We start from the raw sequence: 21,129 nt of genomic DNA, 5'->3' as shown, positions 1-21,129 counted from the left end.
GCCTTCCCCGACGGCCGCCCGCGATCAGCCTCGGGAGGAAAAGGCGACAGCAGTCACGGCCCCCGGCCGTCCCCAGTTGACCCCGGCTGGGAACGGGACGACCGCGGAAAAGGCGCCTCTGCTGCCCACCCTGTACGTGCAGCTCCACGGAGAGACCACCCGGCGCCTGGAGGCGGACGAGAAGCCATTGCAGATCCAAAACGACTACCTCTTCCAGCTGGGATTTGGGGAGTTGTGGAGGGTGCAGGAGGAGGGCATGGATTCGGAGATTGGCTGCCTCATCCGCTTCTATGCAGGTAAGGAAACCACCTGCACTTGGGTGTGTAAGGTGTAAACACTTCCAGTCCTGAGGAAAGAGTCCAGGCGGCGGTCTGTTGGCCCCACCGCAGAGTAATCGCAAGTCCTCGGCAGTCTTTGTTAACTTCTCTACTGCTTTCACGGGCAATCTGTGTAATACTCAGTTGAGCAATTGTTCATTTCGAGAGTTTGGCCAGTCTTGAGGACTCAGAGGTTGGGAAGCAATGTGAGGGAGGTGGCAGAAAGTATAAGAAGGAGATATTTCCGAAAGAAGCAGTAGTACATTTAACAGTGAACCGGCTGTCTTTAGGCCTCGTTGGGGGGCGTGTTGGGTTTGGGGGCAGTTTGGGATTTCAAGTAAACTGTCATGTGCACTTAATACCAGTAGAGGAAAATGTCCAACAAAAGTGCTTTAGACTAGGAGCGCCAAGCCCGCCCGGCTGCGGACCGGTACAGATCAGTGGCCTATTTGGAACCGCGGCACAGCAGGAGGTGAGCGGCCAGAGAGCCAGGAAAGCTTCATCTCTTTTTGCCCCCGCCCCCCTCCCCAGCACTAGCATCACCGCCTCAGCTCCACCTCAGATCATCCAGGCATTAGATTCTCAGAGGAGCACTGGTCCCTGGTGCCAGAAAGGTTGGGGACCACAGCTGTAGAGCATTCTCCCTACACTTGACTGTCTGAAAGTGGCCATTCTAGCGGCAGTATACCCTTTGTCAGTTGGTGCAGGTTCAGCTTTGTTAGGCTTACTTGCCCACTTTGTTCTCCTTACAAACCTAACAGATAGATAGGATCCTTTTTAGTGATACTTTTTCCCAGTGCTTTTTTGCTATATTTCAATTTATTCTCCAGGTTTGATTCTTGCATCAAAAGTTATTTTGCCTTATTTCTCGCTTCCAACTTTGATAGCCAGAACTGACCAATGCAGTGTGACTTGTCATAGGGATCATGACTTTTAAGTAGTTACTATCTCTTGAGATATGATCTAAAATCCTCATTCTTTTTTCCGTTCTAGATTAAAATTAAAAGAATTTTTTTGATCTCTTCCAGCTTTATTGACGTGTAATTGACATCAAATTCTTGGTAGGGGTGACTCATTATTCTCTTTTGGTTGAAGACTTACTTGGTGGGTACTAAATTAGGGAACTGTAGATCCTGGTTGCTGTATTTGGGCTCTGTAAGTTGTTTGCATCCTTTTCTCCCTCTGATTTGGAGAATTACATACTTACTGATAAGGAATTTTATCAAGGTAGCATAACAAAATTAAATCAGGATAGTTAAATCTTCCCCAGCTTTACCATTCTAGGTTGTAGGTGTTGGTGGAAAAGTAATCATACTTGTAGCTAATCTGTAGCCATTCTTTCTACTTAATATGTTTTTGGTCCAACTTGTGTCCTAGTGCCAGTTTAGTTTGAATGAAGAAATCTTTACTCATTGAAATATGCAAGATCAGTAGCATTACTGGTGAGATGTTCTTCTGAGTTTCATTGAAGCTTCTCTGTTGTTCAGGTGGATTTCTGATGGATTTTTGCCTTATAAAGAAAATTATATCAATACAATAGCATTTGCAGTTTCCAAAGATACTATCTCAACTGGATGACAGGCCTTTAAAAGTTTGTGACCTACAAAAAAGGTGATTTTGTTTTTATGTAGGAGCAACAAATACTATCCTTTATTTCTGTAGCTCATCTAATTTGTAAAATTACAAAAGCGTTAAATGGTAATCATACTTGGAAAGAGAATATTTTGTTACTATGAGAATGATCAATACTCAACCAAACCAAAGGAAATGTGAATAAATGTGTTAAATAGTTTTGAACATATTTTATATGGGAAGAACTCTGCATCCCTTGTTTTCCTCATGATTGGATATGTCGATCCTGGTAAATGTTCATGAGAAAGTTTTGGGTGTCATGGTCATGAAATTTAAATACGATTTCCCTGGATTGTTGTCTCTTTAAGTATGTCCAAAACATTCTGAGTGAATGATATACAGGATTTTTTTTTTTTTTTTTTTTAACATCTCAACGTAAAAGTGACATTTTCTTTTTGGTTATCTTAAATTTCTGCTGTGATAATTTAAATTCCTTTGTTCTTTATGAAAAGCAGTAATTGTTACTTTATTCTGGATTTATTTGCTTTATTTCTGTATACACACCATAAATACATATATGCCCCTGTGTATACATTCATACAAATAGCTAATGGGAGGCCACACGTAGTATCCAACCTGTTCTTGAATATGAAGCCAGTGTATAGGTGTCCTAGAAAGAAGATGACTGATTATTATAAAGATGTCTAAGTGTTTGTTTTTTATACAAAGTTGAGTTTATTTTAAGACTGTGTTAATATAGCAAATGTCTCTGTTGATACTCATTTGCCATACAACATATTTTAGCAAAAATGAGTCTAGTCTACCTTACCTTTTGCAAGAAAGTTTAGTTATTGATAACCAAAAGGGCCTTGTTTTAAGGTGGTCTTACTTGTTATGGGAACATTGTCAAGACTTTACATATAACAAAAGTTTGCACCAAACTGAAGGAGATTCCTGGAAATTACCCCTGGGCTGCAGTGGCATGCAATACGCCCAGCTGGAAAGTGTACCATTTTGGTAGTAATTCTTTTATTAGGAAGAAGAGAATGTTTGTTTTAGGGGACACCCTTTAAGAGGTTGTTGTGTACCACATTTGTTTTTATAAGTTTACATGTAACTAACTCCTAAATTTACTGCTGAAGCCTTTTGAATATCTTCCTGTATTTAAATTGAGCTCATTATCTGTTGTCTATCTAGTTTATCTAGTCAGCTACATTTTTTTAAAGAAGTTGTCCTTAGTGGAGAGCTGTCATTCTCTTGAGGGTTACCTTTCAATTAAATTTTACTATTTATTACCTGACACAAGGTATTCGTAAGAGGCTTTGAAAGCTGTTTGTGGTTGCCTCGAATATTTAAATATTTATTCGGGTAAAGTAAAATGAAAGTCCTTAATGAACTAAAAGGTGCTGGACAAAAAATACTAATTACAAGGATGTTAATGAAAATTTAGTTTGGAAATTGTTGTCGCACCTGTCAGTTATTCTTTTAGATGATTTAAAATATGAAAAAATTTAAATGGCTTTATCTGAAGTTACTTGTTTTAAGTATTGTTAATGTACGTTAACATTTAATTTCCTTTTAAAATCAGCTATCTTAAATTTTACCTTAAAGCAAGTTAAAAAAAATTTAGGTTAAAAAAAGTTAAGAATTTAGGTTGCTTGACATAAGTTATGGACTTCAAAATATTAATGAGCTTGTGTTTTGGACTCTTGAGGAGGATGAGTCATTGATCAAGTGATATTAAACTATAATTTTTGTATTTTTGACTTTCTACCACCTTTTAGATTTAGTCTAGGTATTTCAGTTCAGATTTTAATAGTGTGGAAAGGACGTTGACAGAATGGAGAGCACACTCACTGTGCCCAGTGAATCTTGGACAAGGTATTTTTATGTGTGACTTCTTGGGATTGCTCAGAATGATCTTACCCCTCTCATATTTCTTCTCTTTTTTTCTTCTGGGAATGATCGAACCTTATATGGTTTCCTACATGGAAACCAAGAAGGGTGGTTCAGCATTAAGCTGTAATATTGACGAGTAGGCTCTTATTACTATAATTACAGCAGTATTAAGTAACGTGGTATGAACATGTGACACCAGTGTGTGCCTGAACAGTCCTTTTAAGAACAAAGGGCTTAACTTTATTTCTGTTGTTTTTTATATTTAAATTTTATATTTGTTGTTTTTTATGTAAAGTACAGGCTGTCTTTTCCTTCATAACTGTGGTTTGATAACATCTATTAATATGTTGGGTTTTATTTTTTTCAAAAATCTTAAAGGGTTTTTACATAAATTATCTCATTTGTCCTTTCAAAAACATTAGGGAGGAGTTGGTGTCAATCCTCTTTTCAGATGGAGAAACTATGCACAGAGAGGTTTGGCTCTTGATTGTGGTTTTTCAGTTCTTGGCAGAACTGAGAATAGAGAGCTTGGGTATTCTGTTTTGTAATTCATATCGCTTTCTATGAATCAGTGCTATATTTCATTTACACTTTAATTTTCACTTGGTTGAAAGCATTCAGAAAATATGCTATTTTTGTTGGTAACGAGATAATATTACCTTCCAGTCCAAAGTAAAATGCGGGTAGTTCTGTTTTTATCATGCAGCCTTTAAAAAGGTGTAAAGATCCAACACTGGCAGATAAGTAGACAGTACAGAAAGAGTTCTCAAGTGTTCTAAGCTATCCTAGTTGCAAATAGTCATACTTGCTTTTAAGTTGATATGAAGTAAAGTTTACCTAGTGATTCTTTATTTTCTTATTCAAGCATGCTTCGTTTGGTAAACTGTAAATCTTCACTGGACTGTAAATCTTCATTGGATATAGAGAATTAACACTTCATCTGGAAGGTGGATAACTTTGAAGGTGGAGAAACATTTTAAAGAAACATTTCAGTTTCTTTAAAACATAGCTGTACTTGTAAAGTATTGAAAATACCTACCATGATAGATTTGTTTAAACCTTTTATTTTAAAATAGAATTATTTGTACTTTAATGATCAGTAGTTTATTGGCATTACTATGCTGTTGTACAATTTTTATAATTTATATGTTATATGGAGTTAGAGGCAGCTGTTCTCCCTGAATTTCAGTTATTCCTGAAATGGTGTACCTTTTGTGCTCATTGAAATAATTGTAGGGAGAGGAGATGTGTATGAGATTGTAAAGTTTCTGCATTGAAAGTACCTTTTTGTGGTTTTAAGATTGTTGGATCAGCCTTCTTAACTGATTGGTTATCCAAAGATTATTATTTTTAAAGTGTAAGGTTTTTATTGTTTCTTTTTCTTTCTTTTTAGAACTCTGAATTTGATTTATTGGTAGCATAACATTCATTGACATTGTACATGATCCCAGCCTAGTGTAATAGTTGGCATTTTAGTTTAAACATTTGTTGAATTGAATTTGTGGAATTTTGTTAAGCAGCTGGTGGTATGTGCCCCGATTCTTCAGCCTTACATGTTGTTTGGGCCCCCAGAGATGTGTTAAACATACACACAAAATGCAGAGGCATTTCTCCCATGGCAGGAGATTGTAGGTGAGCTGCGTAGTATTAGTGTCTTCTGCTTCACCAGAGTGGAGCTCTGTGTGGATCTTGAGAAAGCATTTCCCAAACTTTTCTTAGAGTTAATAGGTGTTTTCACCCCTCTTTTTTCAAAGGCATCTCTCACTTCAACTTTGAAATTAATTTAATGAGGCATCTTAGATTTAATGATTTTGGTATGTGCCAGAGTTGAACATTGTTCAGCCTATCTGGACAGGAGAAGGGTTTAATTGTTGTACTTTGAAAATTGAGAGATTCTGAAGCCACTCAATAGAAAAGCTTTTCCTTTAAAGTTGCCTGACAGTTTGAAAAAAAAAAGAAAGAGATGTTATCACAATGTCCACAACAGTATGGGAAAATGAAGCCTTTTTTAAAAATCCCACCTTCTAAAACTTACTCTACCCTTTTAATCCCAGGCATCTGGTACAACTGGTAATGAGCAGTTTTGAATCCGGTCTCACTCCAGCCTCACGTTCCTGTGCTTCTAGGGCAAACCCTTTTTTAAACTTACCTTTGGTTTTCTAAAAATAGTATAATTGAAACAAAACCCAAAAATTGACCATGTAGATTCTTTAGACATATAAGGTATTTATAACCTAAGTCTGTGACTGGTTGTGTTTGGATTTGGATGAAACTTCAGTTTTAGGCTTTGGAAACTTTTGATAAATTGAAACTCAGGGATCTGGAAAGAACAGACTTTAATGATACTTTTTATTAAAGAACATTAGGATTTTGGTTAACTATGAAATAGCAGCTCTTTCAAGTTGTGTGTTGTTTAGAAGCAAGCATAGTAACAGTTACTGGATTACTGAAGTGTTATTACACTTTGATTTAGAGGTAGAATGGTTTTGTTTATATATTATATACATTTATGCTTGGTATAACTTTCAGTATGTTAAATGAAACAAAGCATAATCATCCCGTAATGCCACATTCATGCTGAAATAATTGTTTCCCTATTGTATTTTTACATTTGAGATGGCTTTAATACATTGTAAAATATATTTAATGATGAAGTGTGTGTTGAGGTACAATCTAGTGGCTTCTGAGTTTGGAACCTAGAACTCTATTGGAAATTAGTGAAACACTCTATTTGTAGGTAGTATGTATTTTATGAATTTATAAATGTCAGTACTTTAGCAAAAAACAAAACAAAACAAAATAAATCCAGAATTTTTTTCATATACTTTTCTAAATGAAGCTTATAAAAATAAATCAGCCTCGTTTCCAGTGATGTGAAAGCATTCAGTTGAAAACTGAATAAAACTTGAGATACTGTATTTTTATTGAAAAAATCTATAAGTGGACACACGCAGTTCAAACCCATATTGTCAGGGGTCAACTATAATTTGCTTTTGGACCATTTCAATAATGAGTGAAAAATCTAATTAGAAATTTGAAATAATTAGGATTGGTTGATTTTTCTTTTTAGTTTTTCTGCTTTTCAAGCTGGAAGAATTTTGTGTTCGTTGCTGTCTTTCTACTAACTCATGCATCTGATTGAAGAGCAATTTTAGAGAATGAATCTTTTTCTATACCTGCCTCCATTAATAACATGTTTGAATGTTTGGGCATTCTTTTCAAACATGAGGCATATTTTAAAATATAGCAAGAGAAAGTATGATCTGTAATTGTTTTCATTGCCTATTAATTATCTGGATTTTACAATCAATTTGCTTCTGATACATGATCCAAAGAACAAAATTTTATACACGAACCAATTTTTTTTTTTTTTTTTTTTACATTTATTATCAGCTAAGAGAAATATATTCCTAAGGTATTCTTTCTTTGTCCCTATTCGTACAGTTGGTTTGGCTGTACCTTAGTGTTTGAATGGGTGCTACATATGGTTCTTGAGATTGACTGCTGTGTCCCAGGGTTGGGTGAAAAGAACTTTGTTCTTTTCAAAAACAACTTGGGGGAACAATTTGTACCATTTTATCTCCCACTCGGACTGAAGAATATGGTCTTTTGTTTAAAGAAACTAGTTTCAGAGTCAGGAAGCTTGGTATGCCTCTGGGCATTTATTTTAACTTCCCCTGGTCTTTGTTTTCCTCATCAGTAAAAGGATGAGCTTGAGTTAGAAGAAATCTAAGATCTTTCCCAACTCTTAACATTCTGGGACTCCATTAGGGAGCCTGCCCTTCAAATTAGAAGGACTAAAAATTGTGATTGTTTAAAGTTCTGTAAGATCTGTTCATGGCTTGGACCTAATATATACAAGATAGCCTGAGATTGCCAACCAAAGCAGACCACCTTTTTGGTGTAGATTAGGACTAATGACAGAATAGAGAATGTTTGATTCACTCTTTCCCTGCTAGCCCTTATTCCTCAAGTAGACTTCTGCATGTAGGAGATGAGTTTCAAGAAATATGTCCTTTTTAAAGTTAAAGTAACATTTTTCTCTTAAGTTGACTTATAAAGCAAGATTTTTGTTGATAAAGGTTACTGTAATGATAACTCTATTTGAGGCATCCACATGTGAGCTGTGTGCCTACCTGTGCCTAGAGTCAGTAGGAGAAAATGCACTTAAAATGACTTTTTGTTTTGTTATTTTGATTATAGAATTTAGGATCCTGTAGAGATCTTAACATTTGTATTTTTATAAATGAGGAAAGCAAGCTGATAGAGGTTAAGTATCTGGTCCAAGATCAAGTCAGTCTCAGAATTAGGAATGGAACCCAGGATTTAGATTATCTGTCCACTGTTCTTTTTTTCTCCCACACTGTGAACCTATATACTTACTATTTTTGGATCCTTCTTATATTTAGTATTCAGAATAAAAGTTTAAAAAATGGAGTGTGTTTCATACAGTTGGTGGTCTCTCTGTTACTTCAGGTGTTTCTAGTCTTTTTTTTCATTCTGATCAATACTTTTGAGAGATTGCATATCACTTAGATTATAAGGGAAGCTTCTAAAAAACAGTTGGATTTTTAAAAGAATGTACATGTTGGAAAAATAAATCATAGAATTAAAAAAAACATTTGGAAGAAAAATCAAATTCCCACTCAGACATTATGTTCTTTAAAAGATTCCATATTCATTATATTCTTTATTTCATTTTTTTTTTTAAGAAAAAAAAACTTGTCTTCTCACAATTAAATGCACATAGATTATTTAGGTACACATACCCACTTCTACTTTTATGTGATGTAAAATATCAGAACAACTGGGTTTAGTAATCTTTGGGGTTTATTTGCTGGTTTTGGAAGTCTTTATCATGAAATTTGCTACGGTTGGAATATCTCCTCTCAGAGAGAAAGAACTGTCTTGTTCCTATTAGTAAAAAGACAATCTGTGAATATTTTTAGGGGTGAGAGAGATTCTCTTTTACATTAAGTTCCATTTTTAATTTAATCATTTGCATTAAGCAACTTTAGCTTCCCATGTAGTTGGTATACAATATTATATTAATTTTAGGTTTACAGTATAAGGATTTGACATTTATATACCTTAGAATGTGATCACCACACTAAGTCCAGTAATCATCTGTCACTGTGCAAACCTATCACAATATTATTGCCTATATTCCCCTGTACATTTTTCATCTGTGTCCCCAGCCCCTTCTCCTCTGGCAACCATCAGTTTGATCAGTTTCTGTGAGTCTTTGCGTTTTTGTTTTTTTAGATTCCACATATAAGTGTAACCGTGTGGTATTTGTTTTTCTCTGACTTATTTCACTTAGTGTAATACCAGCTAGATCCATTTATGTTGTTGCAGATGTTAAGATTTCATTCTTTTTATTGCTGAGTAATATTCCATTGTATATATGTACCACATTCATCTATTAGTGGACACCTAGGTTGTTTCCATATTTTGGCTATTGTAAATAATGCTGCAGTGAACACGGGGGTGCATATGTCTTTTCAAATTAGTGTTTTCTTTTTCTTTGGATAAATATTCAGAAGTGGAATTGCTGAGTTGTATGGTAGATCTATTTTTCGTTTTTCGAGGACTCTCCATACTGTCTTCCATAGCGGCCACACTGATTTGGGGTCCTACCAGCAGTGCAGAAGGGTTCCCTCTTCTCTACATTCCCGCCAACATGTTATTTGTTGACTTTTTGATAGTAGCCATTCTCATGATGTGAGGTGATATCTCAGTGTTTTGATTTGCATTTCCCTTATGCTTAGTGATATTGAGCATCTTTTCATATGAGATGACGGTTCATTTTTAATATGAGGAAGGGAAGCTTTTAAAGTGAAAAAATATGAAGGGTAAGAATGCATTGCATCTGGCGTAGAATATGTACTCCAGATGCTGAAGCAAAGGAGAAATTTCTCTTGATGGTCTCTTAGAGAGGGAGTGCGGCTGGGGGCAGCTGACCTTCAGCTTTATGTAGTAAGGATCTCCCCTGAAGGAGACTCTAGCTGGAGGAGACTCGTTCTCTTCCTTACATACACCCCACTCACTTTATTGTGATACCTGCTTTATTGCGGTGGTCTAGAACTGAGCCCACACTACCTTCGAGGTGTACCTCTACTTGATTTGAGTCCTTTATGTCCTTAAGCCTCATTTATTGGAGGGGGGAAGGGTGATAAAAAATATCCCGAAGAACTTTGTGAGGTTCAGATTTGATGATATATGTGGAAGTGCTTTGTAAACTGTGAGGTGTTACACAATGTAGCGTGGTTTTATTATTTTTAGCAATGGTAAATTGCCACAAATCTTAATTAGAGTTAATTAGGGCTCATTAGGGAAGATAGGATATACTGTTGCTCAGTGACACTGGCAGACCACTTTTATTCATTCATTCATTCCTTTGTCCAGTAGTTACTACGAGTATCTACTATGTCAGAAGAACTCTTGATTCAAAGATGGCTAATTTTAATTTTCTAGGATCCCTTGAAATACTTGTAGGTTTGAAGGCATGTTTGTGGAAACAGTAAGCAAGCTAACATTTACGATACAATGGTGCAAAGTATTCTGATAGAGGCACAGTGTTCACAAATTACTGTAACATCAGTAAAGGAGAAAGGTTCCTGACTCCACTGTGTGACTCCCCAGAGGGCCTTTGAGTCGAGTCTTGAGGAACCGGACATAGTAGGCTGTTGCCATAATTCTGGCAAACGAATTATTTGAGGAGCAACCATAAATTACAAGTTCAAAGTCCAGTCAGACTGAGTTTAGGATTAGTGATTCCAGTTTGGTGCTTTAAGATTTACCAAGTACCTTTCTGTCTAGGCATCTAGGCCTTTTTATCCCCTTGAATTATTTGGGCTCCATTTAGTGTCATAGTTTGTGAGGATCTAAGTTATGGATTAAGCAAATATTAATTTTGTTTTTGAAAAGAAAATGCAAATGTGCACATGCTTGAGGTTGCTCTGGATCCAGGCAGGGGGTCTACAGTACACTTGAAAAATATTCTCATATCATTTTTTAAGGCCTCTAAGGGTTTTGCTTTCCTTGAATTTATGAGATTTATGGGAATTGCTATGTTTATCTTCAAGAGACAGGCACTTTCTTTTAATTTAGTGTGGTTATGTAGACTACCTACCTTAATGTAAAATTTGGAAGTTGATGAATTGGTAATAATCCAAGGGCATTATTTTTAACTTTGCCCATCTAGTGTCTGGCTCTTCATTGATGAAGGAATTTTTTTAAAACTTCTATGTGGACCAGGAGGAAACACAACTCTGAAGTGTTTATATAAGCAGAAATAACTCATTTATCTATGGCTGTAAAACCTGTTCTATACCTATGGCAAGTTAAGTCCTTAGTAATGGCCTGTTACAAACTTTTTGTGTGTGTTTTAAGTGGAAGTCAAATGTCTCTGAAATAATGTCTCCTGTAGTAATGCGAATGACAGCACTGGAAGAAGATCTTCATTTTGCTTTTTATGTTAGTTTTAAAATTATGACAAGCACCATGGTAAAAAAAAAAAAATAGTTCTTCAGATCCTGGCTCACTTAAATAAGTCATGCTTCAAGTTCAAATGAAAATACTCCTAATTTAGATGAATCAGCATTCGAGTTAATTACCTGCCAATGTGTATTTTCCACTCTCATTAGCACCTTTTTGTCTTCTGTGACAAATTTTTACAGAGACCTTAGTTATTAGAGCAATATCAACACTGGACAGGTTGATTTTTATGGGGCATATTAACAGAAATGTTAGCATCAATATAATAATGAGAATAGTTACTAGCCTTTGTGATTATGAAGTAGACACTCAAAATCCATTGTTCTGTAACCAGGTCATAAGAGAAACTTGGCATTTTTTTTTTTTTTTAACAAATCTTAATAGTATTGTCTCATTGATAAATACATGATGACAAAAATTCTATAAAAGGATACCTTGGAACTGCTTAGAAGATAATGCCGTTCTGAAGATACCACACAAAAGTCCATTTCTGAGAGTAGGGATTATTTTGTTAGTATATGTGAAATGCTGGTTTAAATCTCGGATAGGCCTATAGCTGCTAGTAGAGTTGTCATTGCTTCCTGTTTCTGTAGATGTGCCTGAGATTCCTCCCCTAGCCCCCCAACCGAACAACAAAACAAAAACAGTTAACAGCCCTCTTGGTTCTGAGAAACTGATAGATTAACCCAGGTGGCATCAACCTCCAGATAATAGAGATGGATGAAGTTGTGGTATTCATTTATTTTTAAGGTGCTATCATAAGCACAACGATACTTACTCCCTTGCACAATACCTTCTTTATCTTTTAAAAACATTTATAATATTGGAGTAGACTAAACCAGAGTTGTCTGTAAAGAGTTACTAATTTAAAACCTGCTGAATGTTAATAATGTAAGTAATACATGCTAGGGTATAGCTTTGCCAGGCTTCACGGGTAAAAAATGGATGAGAATGTCATGGACGTCTAGGGAAGGCGTAGAATCTGAGCACTGGAAGGGACCGGGGCATCTAGACCAGTTTCTTACCTAGCATAGAAATATGTGCTTATGCATTCCTGATTGATGATCATCAATCAGTGCTTACTAGGCACTTTATTGCAGAAGGCCATTGAATAGATGCTTGCTCCTTGAAATGTGATGGATCTAGGTACCAGTATCATCACTATCTCCCGGGAGCTTCTAGAAATGCAGAATCTCAGGCCGCAGCTCAGACTTACTGAATAATTGGCATTTTAACAAGATCTCTAGGCGATTCATCTATACAATACAGTTTAAGAAGTGCTAGCATTGGACGAATCAGGAGTGGAGGAGGTTAGAATTGGAGGAGAGAAGCCTAAATTAGGAGCTTGTGTGGTTCAATGAGATACTGAGGGCCTGAATAGAGCACTAGAGGGAGAAAAGGAGACCAATTAGACGTTATCCTAGGACTCAGTGGCTAATTGGCTGTTTCGGTGATCGAAGCTCAAAGATGGCAAGTTCACAGTTTGAGTGATGGGAGAATTGTAGGTCAGCTCATGAAAATAGGAAGCAAAAGGTTGTGCAGGGGACATCACTAATTAATTCAATAAAGCTTGAGAACCAGGCACTGTACTTAGGGGTTGGTGATATAAGGATGTATAACAGAGTGTCTCCTACTCTTGATATTTACAAATATTTAGCAGTTGAGGATGGGTTTTGCTGAGAGTGAGTTTGAGATGGTAATGCATGTTAAACTGACTGTAGCTATCCGTTTAAGTGGTATGTGGACCTGGCTTACCACCCAGCTTCCAGATCTCAGTGGGCCTTTTTGCTTTCTACTGCTTACCATATGTGTATTTACCCTCAGGAAGTGACATAATGTTATTTATGTACTTGGTTTTCTTGTAAGGGCCTCCCTCCCCCCCCACACACTTAGAATAAATGGTACTGATGGCTGTGGCCATGAACAGAAGTGAAAAGGTCTAAAAAGAGTGTTTATGTTAAATTTATGAAGCTCTGAGTATGAATGCCTTTTGAACGTTGAGGCTTTCCTATCTGGTATGTGTGGGGGGGGAAATTTACATAAACATTTATAATAAAACTTGAAGTGCCTTAATGAAGGCATTTTCAGGGTGCCAAGGGGACCCAGAAGCCCAACAAATCCACTCTTTCTGGAAGTGGGATGCTTTGGACTTCCTGGGAAGGATTCCCCGTGTGAATGGGGGTGGGGGGACTAGCATTACATGAACTGAGCATGTCAGGAACTGACACATTAATGAAAGGGCACGATGTGCGTAGGGAATGGTGAGTAGCTTGAGTGGTGAAGTGTCAGGTAATGAGATTACAAGTGGTAGGAACGAGACTGAAAGGGAGGTCGGGTCCAGATGATGAAAGACCTCACATGGGAAGGACTTGATTTGATAACCAGTGGGAGTTACTGAGCATTTTAAAGTAGGGAGTGACATGGTTAGATTTGTATTATAGGGCATTAACTGGCAGCCAGCCGGAGGATGGATTGGAGAGGGAGCTACTAGAGGCTTGGAGTCTGCCCTAGTGTGGGGCCTTTAGTAAATATTTAAAGCACTCTGTTGTTAGGGGCTGGAGTTCCAAAGAAATAATGGCCTCGCCTCAAGGAGTTCAGCCTAGTAGCAGAAAAGAAATTGCAATACAGAGTGTGCTACTTTTGAGATTTGTACAGTATGCTTGTCATACCAAACAGAGAATTAATCAATTAAAAATGTAAGAGAGACATACTATGTAACTATATTTATATGAAGGTCAATTAACAGGCTAAATTTTTGGTGATGATCGTAATAATTGTTACTTTTCAGGGGGATATCAGTGGGAAGGGACTTTAGCCATTTGCTGTTGTTAATGTTCTCTGTCTTTTTCTGGGTTTCAGTTTTCTGGGTATATACATATATGAAAATGTACTGAATGTACCCTTACGGTTTATGTGCTTTACTAGATGTAAATTGTATCTCAGGAGAAAGAAGAGAAGTGGTCTTGGAGGAAGAAACTCGAATGTTGTTTCTACTTGAAGGGAAAGAGAGAAGCTAAGGATGAGGATGAGTGGAGAGAGAAAAACAAAGGAAAGTCCTGTAAGAATCAGAGGGCATGGAATCATGAACACCCGTGGAGTTACCTGCGGGTGGAAAGAGGGCCATCTTTTCCTCGAGGCTATTAGGAATGGTGGGGTAAAGGTAAAGTTTCATTTAAGTGACAGTTCAGGAAATCGAGCCACAATTTTCTTAGTGAATTAGAAGGTAAGGAAAACCTACGCCTCAATATTAATTGTAATATGTTTTTTCTTGAGTGAACCAACTAACTAATCACAAGTCTGTCATCTCTTCGGGGAATTTATGACTAATTTCAACCTGTGCTGTATTTTCTGTAGGGTGATCCTTTCTTGGACTATTCGGAAGCGCCTTACTGCACGGGAGGGGAAGGGTGGAGAAACGGTTGCTAAACTCTTCTACAGGTTTTACAGTGCTGGCATCGGGCAGGTTTATTTTGCATGGTTTTGATAGCACCGTTTTGGTTCCCTCCTCTCAGTCTCTAAGTGTGCGTTTGTGTGGGGGTGAGGGGAGAGGGGAGCAATGGGTGCGAAGACACGATGGTCAGAAAACCTTCGGAAAAGCAGCAACTAGTAAATGTCAACGCTGGGATTTACCTTCCATTATTTCCCATTTCCTTCCTGTTTCTAAAATCACTTATGGAGTAATAAAACTTCAGAGATAGTTTAATTTTTTTCCGCATGACTCATTGATTATACTTACAGAGATAAGAACTGATTCTGAAGCACAGTTTCCATTCCTAGATTGTCAGTGACTTGTGGCTTGAGTCTGTTTATCAAGTGAGTGTGGAGACATGATAAATTTTAAGTTTAGATAGATATAAACCAGGTTGTATCGTGGAAATTTTATTGTTAAATAATAAATACTATTAAGAAACTTTGTTAAACCTATCATTCTTCTTGTTTGTTGTAGTAAGCAATTAATTTCTGTTTTGTGCTCAGTATTGGGCTAGATGCTGAGATTTAAAATTGTGGTTATTGAAATAAATGAAAAACTAGCAGTTAGGTTGTTCTTAAGAATATAATTAACCCAAACGTTTATTCAAGTATCTAGATCATCTGGTTATTTTATATCCCAGTTGCACAGTTGGTTTCTATAAGTTTCTAATGAAGATGTTTTGGGGAATAAGATAGAAACTCTTAAGAAAGAACCATAATTGTTAGCTCTTAATATCAAACATGGTGAATTGCCAAATAGCAGTAATATTCAGGGGGCAGGGAAAGGACTGTTGCTTTTGATTTGGAGAGCCTGGTGGGGGTGGTAGTAGAGTTGTTTTTATGTTTTTTGTTTTTGTTTGACTTGCTCAAACACTTCATATTTATTGAGCTGGCAGTCGTTGGCACAAAATTTTGTTTATGTTCAAAAGTCACTGATCAGTGTAACAAACACTCTTTATACGGAATACTGTCTTTTTTTCCTCATCTACTTAGTCAATTCAAACAGTTGTGGAATGCTTGTTTCCCAAGGTATCAGATGCTTTGAAGTTTGGGGAGAAAGATGAGTCAGACATATTCTCTGCCTTTCTAGTAGCTTAAGCCAAATAGCACAAGGACACATATGATCATGGAGCAGAGTAAGACCGTACTGGGAGAGTTCTAACAAATAGTTCTTGAACTTTGTGCTTGCTGCATGCCAGTCTTTAACAAGACAGTCCGTTGGAACTTCACAGTGGGGAGGAAACTTGTCAGACACATGTAAACAATCAATTAATTGTAATTGTGATGTGTGCCACTCAGGAAAAGTACAGTATTTTTTTAAAGCAGTGAACCTTGTTGTTTAAGCTGAGACCCGAGGGATAAATAGTGCGTTTGGGGGTTTGGGATATAGGGTACATGGAAGAGTGTTCGAGTTTGGGGAACTGTGTGTGTGGAGGTCTTGAGGTAAGCAGCCCAGCATGTTTAGGGACCTAGAGGAGGGATCACCAGGAGTGCAGCATAGTGAGACTGAGAGAGTATCCTGAGGCCAGGTTGGAGAAATAGTCATGGGTGTGTGTGGTCTGGGGCCAAGTTCTGCTCTGTTCACTCATGATTGTCCCCCGCCCCCTTAATGCAGAATAGGTAGATATGCACTTTAGGTTATGTCTGGCCTTTTAGGCCACAGTTAGTGTTTTGGAAATGATTAAGAGGAAACCATTCCATTTGAGTTATCAGATGTCATTTAGATTTGTTTCTTTCAAGGACAGGTGCCATGACTGTCATTTTATAACTTCCTTTCATCTTATCAGTAGGAGGGATATAGGGAGGATAAAAGTAACTTGTCTTTTCTATATTTGCTAAGCCTTCTATTCTAGACACACTAAAAACAGCCAGTTTTTTATCCTTCCTATATACACTCCCTACGTGTGCTTTCTTCATCTTTCTAACTTTCTCTGTCCACCTAGTTCCGTACCCAGCTACATCGGCTCTGCACTGAGGACCCAAGATGTTCCCAAATGACACGGGGCCATGGTTGGATAATAAAGGCATAAACTTTTAAATGGCTTCACATTAATCTCTATGGAAAGCTTTATTTTACCCTCTTTTTATCTCACCCCACCCAACTCATTTTTCTTTTCCTAGGAAAGAAAAATTAGTACCTCTCACTGAATGAGTATGTAAACACTCCCTATTGTACACTTCAACTTTCCCTAACTCATCTGCAGCAGTAATAAGCCGTGCTGAACATCAGGCATGTTTGATTGAGGAAATTAAAAAATACCAATTCTGTGTTCTCTGTGCTTTAGCAACCGACTTCCATTTTAATGAAGTTGGAATACAGCATTTCAGTTTTTATGTCCTGTTTGGGAGACATTCAGTGAGATTATACCTGCTCAGGATTTCTTTTTTGTGTGCACTTTTTATCTGTAAACAAGAGAGGTCCCAGGGTCATTTGTGCACAAAGTCAATTATTTTTTCAATCAAGGACAGGTTAATTAGTTTCTTTATAGTTATTATTGAAGTGATTACTCTCTGTTCTCCCTTTTCCCTCTCTTGGCCGTCTTTACGTTTTGAATCATTTTCCTACTTTTGATGAGACCTAGCAATAGTAAACACGAAAGAGATAAAAACAGTTTAGGATTTTTTAAATGAAAATTTTAGAAACAATTTAAAAAGTAGACAGAACAGTGCCGTGGACTTCTATATACTCACACCCAGCATCGTTACCTTCTCTTATCTCAAGCCGCTGCTTTTGTCCTAGGTTATTTGGAAGCAAATCCTAGACATATCATTTCATCTGTACATTTCTCAAAACTTATGTATCTCTAAAACATAAGCACTTTTTAAAAAACACAACATTATTTTGTTTAAAAAATTAACACTAATTTTTTTTTAACAAATATCTAGTGTTCAATTTTTAATTGTCTTTAATTTTTAGTTTGAATTTTGATGCCGATGTGGACCATACCTTGTGATATTTTTTGTCTTTTACATTTCTTTTAATTTTAGGTTTCCCTTTTTCCTCCCCGCCCTTCCTCCCCTTTTCTCTTCTCTTTCCCTTGTTGAAAAAACCAGATTATTTGTCTTGCAGAGTTTCTTACAGTCTGGATTTTTGTGGCTATATCCCTGTCATGTTAATAGGAGTACGTTGAAAGTTTCAGTGTATACTTTTGGAATTTCTTTTTCTTCTGAGTTTTGCTTAACTTTTACTATCTTGATCAAGAGAGTTAAGTCGAATCCCTTCTGGAGGACTTAGAGGTCTAAAACTTGTGCCTATGTACTGCACGTGGCTCACAGACCTGTCTTGTTGTGGACGTGATTTGAAATATTTTTAAATTAATTGCCATTAGTTAAACACTGTAAAGCTTCTTATAAAAATCAAAATTTCTTTCTTTCCTTTTTTTTTTTTTTTTTAAATCAGAAGATCTGGGCATACTGGGCTTCTGTGGTGATGCCCACAGGGAAGCTGAGGAGAAGTGGCAGCTCCTTTCAGAGGGTGCCTGCCCTCTTCACGGTATCCCCACGCTGCACTCTTGTGGGTTTTCTGCCTAGTCCCAAAGGGTCGGTGGGTTTGTGAACCCTGACGTAGAGCAACAGAAATTACACTTATCTGTGGGGTGTCACTTTCATTTTTATGTGTGATAGTTTACTTCTGATTTTTGCTACGTTTTACTTCAAGCTGGTGTTTGGGCTGTTTCACCAACAATTGATGTTTATTGATATAAAGATCAGAGTGCTAGCTGATGTTCCATTGTGCTTTGTATATCTATCATAAGACTTATTCAGTGCACTGTATGGGAATCTATAAAGGATTGGTAAAGCTCGAAGGTGTCTCAGAATTTGACCTCTAGGTAGAGATAATTTGTGTACTTCTGAAGAAGGGTGGATTAAATTATTATATTTAGCCAACTTCCTCTTGAAATGTTTGTCTAAGAGTAAGAACATCAACTCAAGCAGAGAAATGGGGAGCCTGTAGGGAGAGTCATCTGGCCTTGTTAGTGCAGTCCAGCTCCTTGGGAAAGGCTTTCATTTGTATGCTGCCTAATTATACTGTAAAATAAAAGACTGAATATATTAAATAGCCAGGCCCTTTGTGTAGCTCCTGAATTCCTTTAATTTAGTGGCTGCATAGAAGCTTTATTCAGAGCATTCATAGTCCTGTACTATCTTTTCTGTCTAGATGCCAGATCCTATTCATGGTGTTCTCACTGCAGGAAGTTCTCACATTCATTTGGTGGTGGATGAAAGGGGGAGGGGAAAAAACGGGGAGGCAAAGGACTGTGTGGACCTTTTCTCCTCCCTCCATTTCCTGCTCTGCTTCTTCAAAACAAAAACAAAACCCCAAACAAAAAGCAAACTCAAGAAGATAACTCTAAAGGAAATTCTCAAGTGACCCAATGGATTGATAACTCCTGGAAAATCACAGAAAAGTTGTGTCTGCCTCTGGTATCTAATTTCAAATAGCACTAAAACACCCAGAAAAAGCATTTCAGGTCAGATGAGGGTAGAAGGCATTGGAAGAATAGATGGTAATGTGTGCCAAGGGATTTATTTCTTTAGACAGAAAGTATTTTAAAGGACTCTTTTGGGAGTGGGGGTGTGTGTGTGGGGGGGTAAAGAATAGTTCTTAAAGTTGTATTAGCTGTCAAGTTGAGAGCTGACACATAGAAGCAGGAGAGGTTGAACAAGTGAACATCTTAAAAATCTTAACAGTGGAGTATAGAGAGGGCAAGGAATGTTTTTTATCTCCTCCTTCCACAGAGTTTTTATTATTTTAGATCTGATTTCGAATATGTGATCTTTTTTTTTTTTTAACCAATAGAGACTGAATTTTGGCTTATGCCTCAAAGTTTTTCATAGGTATGCACACAAGGAAGAGAACCAGAATAATGTAAGTTTTGTATTGAGAGGCTGGTGGTATTGGAAAATAAAGGAATGATGAGTATAGATGAACTCTTGAGAGTAAATAAATAGTACACCAACTTAGAATTGCCAGGATGTTATTTTGGTTAATGGTAGTTCTGTAACCCAAGGGAAGTTTGATCTTGTTTTCCTTGCCTAGAAATCTCCGTAAGTGAAATGGAGAAGCTATCAGGAGGTGTTCAGGATTAGATACTATTCTTGTTACATATTCACTGTCTTTTTCAGGACTTTTGGGAATGTGGTATCATTTCAAGTTTTGATCTCTTACTGTTTTTAGTCAGTCCTTTTTGAAGCTGGCCATGCAATTAAAAATAAAACAAACAACCTTTCATCTCTATAAAATCTTCAGTAGAAAACAGGAGTGAATAATTGGATGAAAACTAAAGGAAAGTGAAGAATGTAATTTTACTGTGAAATAAATTTTTCAAAAACTTATTTTTATAATCACAGAAAAAATAGCTATTTAAGGAAGATGATATGAAGAATTCCTGACATGTGGAGTCCTTGGCTGGATGTATAGGAAACCAAGTAATAGAATGAGATAAAGATAAAGAACTGAATACTTACTAATTTTCACCGAGAGAAATAATGCCAAGGTTTTGTTTTTGTTTTTGATGAGGTGGGAATGATAATTTATTGTAATGCTTTAATACATTTAAGCATATAATTAGGTATAGTTGTCCTTTCTACTATGGAAAACTGGTAACAAAAATATTTCTAGTTAAATTTGAAATGTTGCACCAGAGATTGCCCAGCATATCAGTGAATAGGTATTAAAATAATTTATGTAAGAGAAACAGGTCATATTTTCATATTCCTAAGTATTTTTATTTCTGCGCTTTGGAAAAATAGTTTCTGAGATAAAATCGTAATGCTTAAATTAGTCCCCCCCCACCTTTATTTGTGTTATCTTTTTCTTCAGCATTAATTACATTTGCCTAGTACATATTATGATTCGTGAGAAACCAGATCTCAGCTAATATGTATATCCTTTATAGAAATTCATGGCGTGATGTTTTTCTTCTAGGATATGTGCTTGTATGAATGAGAGTGCTTAAGTCTCAGATTGCAACCTCATAAAGTGAGGTTCTCCTGGCGTTAATCTAGAGTGAACACTATCCTACTAATACTTCCTATTGGCTTGCCAGTCTGACGATGGATATGGAAGTGACATGGGCCCAGAGCTCTGCCTGCCTCATCCGCTAGAGTAGGCACTCCATCCATAAGCGTGGTGATTTTATTTGTGTACTCCTTTTCACTCACATTGGTTTTCAGTTTAGTGAAATTAAACTAAGACTTACTGGTAGTAATTAATTTTTTTTTTCTTCTTTAATCTGGAGTTGTCTTGCTAAAAGATTTTCATGGGATAGTTACTATTAAAGATGTCTATAATCCAGTTCAAATTATTAAACCAGGTACTTGGGTAATGGAAGTGAAAAAGAAAATGATTTGTACTATTTTGAGTCAA

General features: G+C 36.8%; 1 protein-coding gene across 1 annotated transcript in view; it reads left to right on the top strand.

Moving 5' to 3' along the window:
* Positions 1-4: 4 nt before the first annotated feature.
* The window catches only part of LOC105292752 (PH domain leucine-rich repeat-containing protein phosphatase 1), a gene marked incomplete at its 5' end in the record, with an annotated part of 169,117 nt that continues 147,992 nt past the window's right edge, over positions 5-21,129 (top strand). Inside the window, one exon of the mRNA XM_011361133.1 lies at positions 5-296. Within this exon, the coding sequence (XP_011359435.1) occupies positions 5-296 (292 nt within the window). The remainder of the gene's footprint in view (positions 297-21,129) is intronic.

The sequence above is a fragment of the Pteropus vampyrus genome, unplaced genomic scaffold, assembly GCF_000151845.1.
Source record: "Pteropus vampyrus isolate Shadow unplaced genomic scaffold, Pvam_2.0 Scaffold62, whole genome shotgun sequence".
Lineage (NCBI taxonomy): Eukaryota > Metazoa > Chordata > Mammalia > Chiroptera > Pteropodidae > Pteropus > Pteropus vampyrus.
Note: the sequence above shows the minus strand (reverse complement) of the source record. Positions and strands in the feature narration are given on the sequence as shown.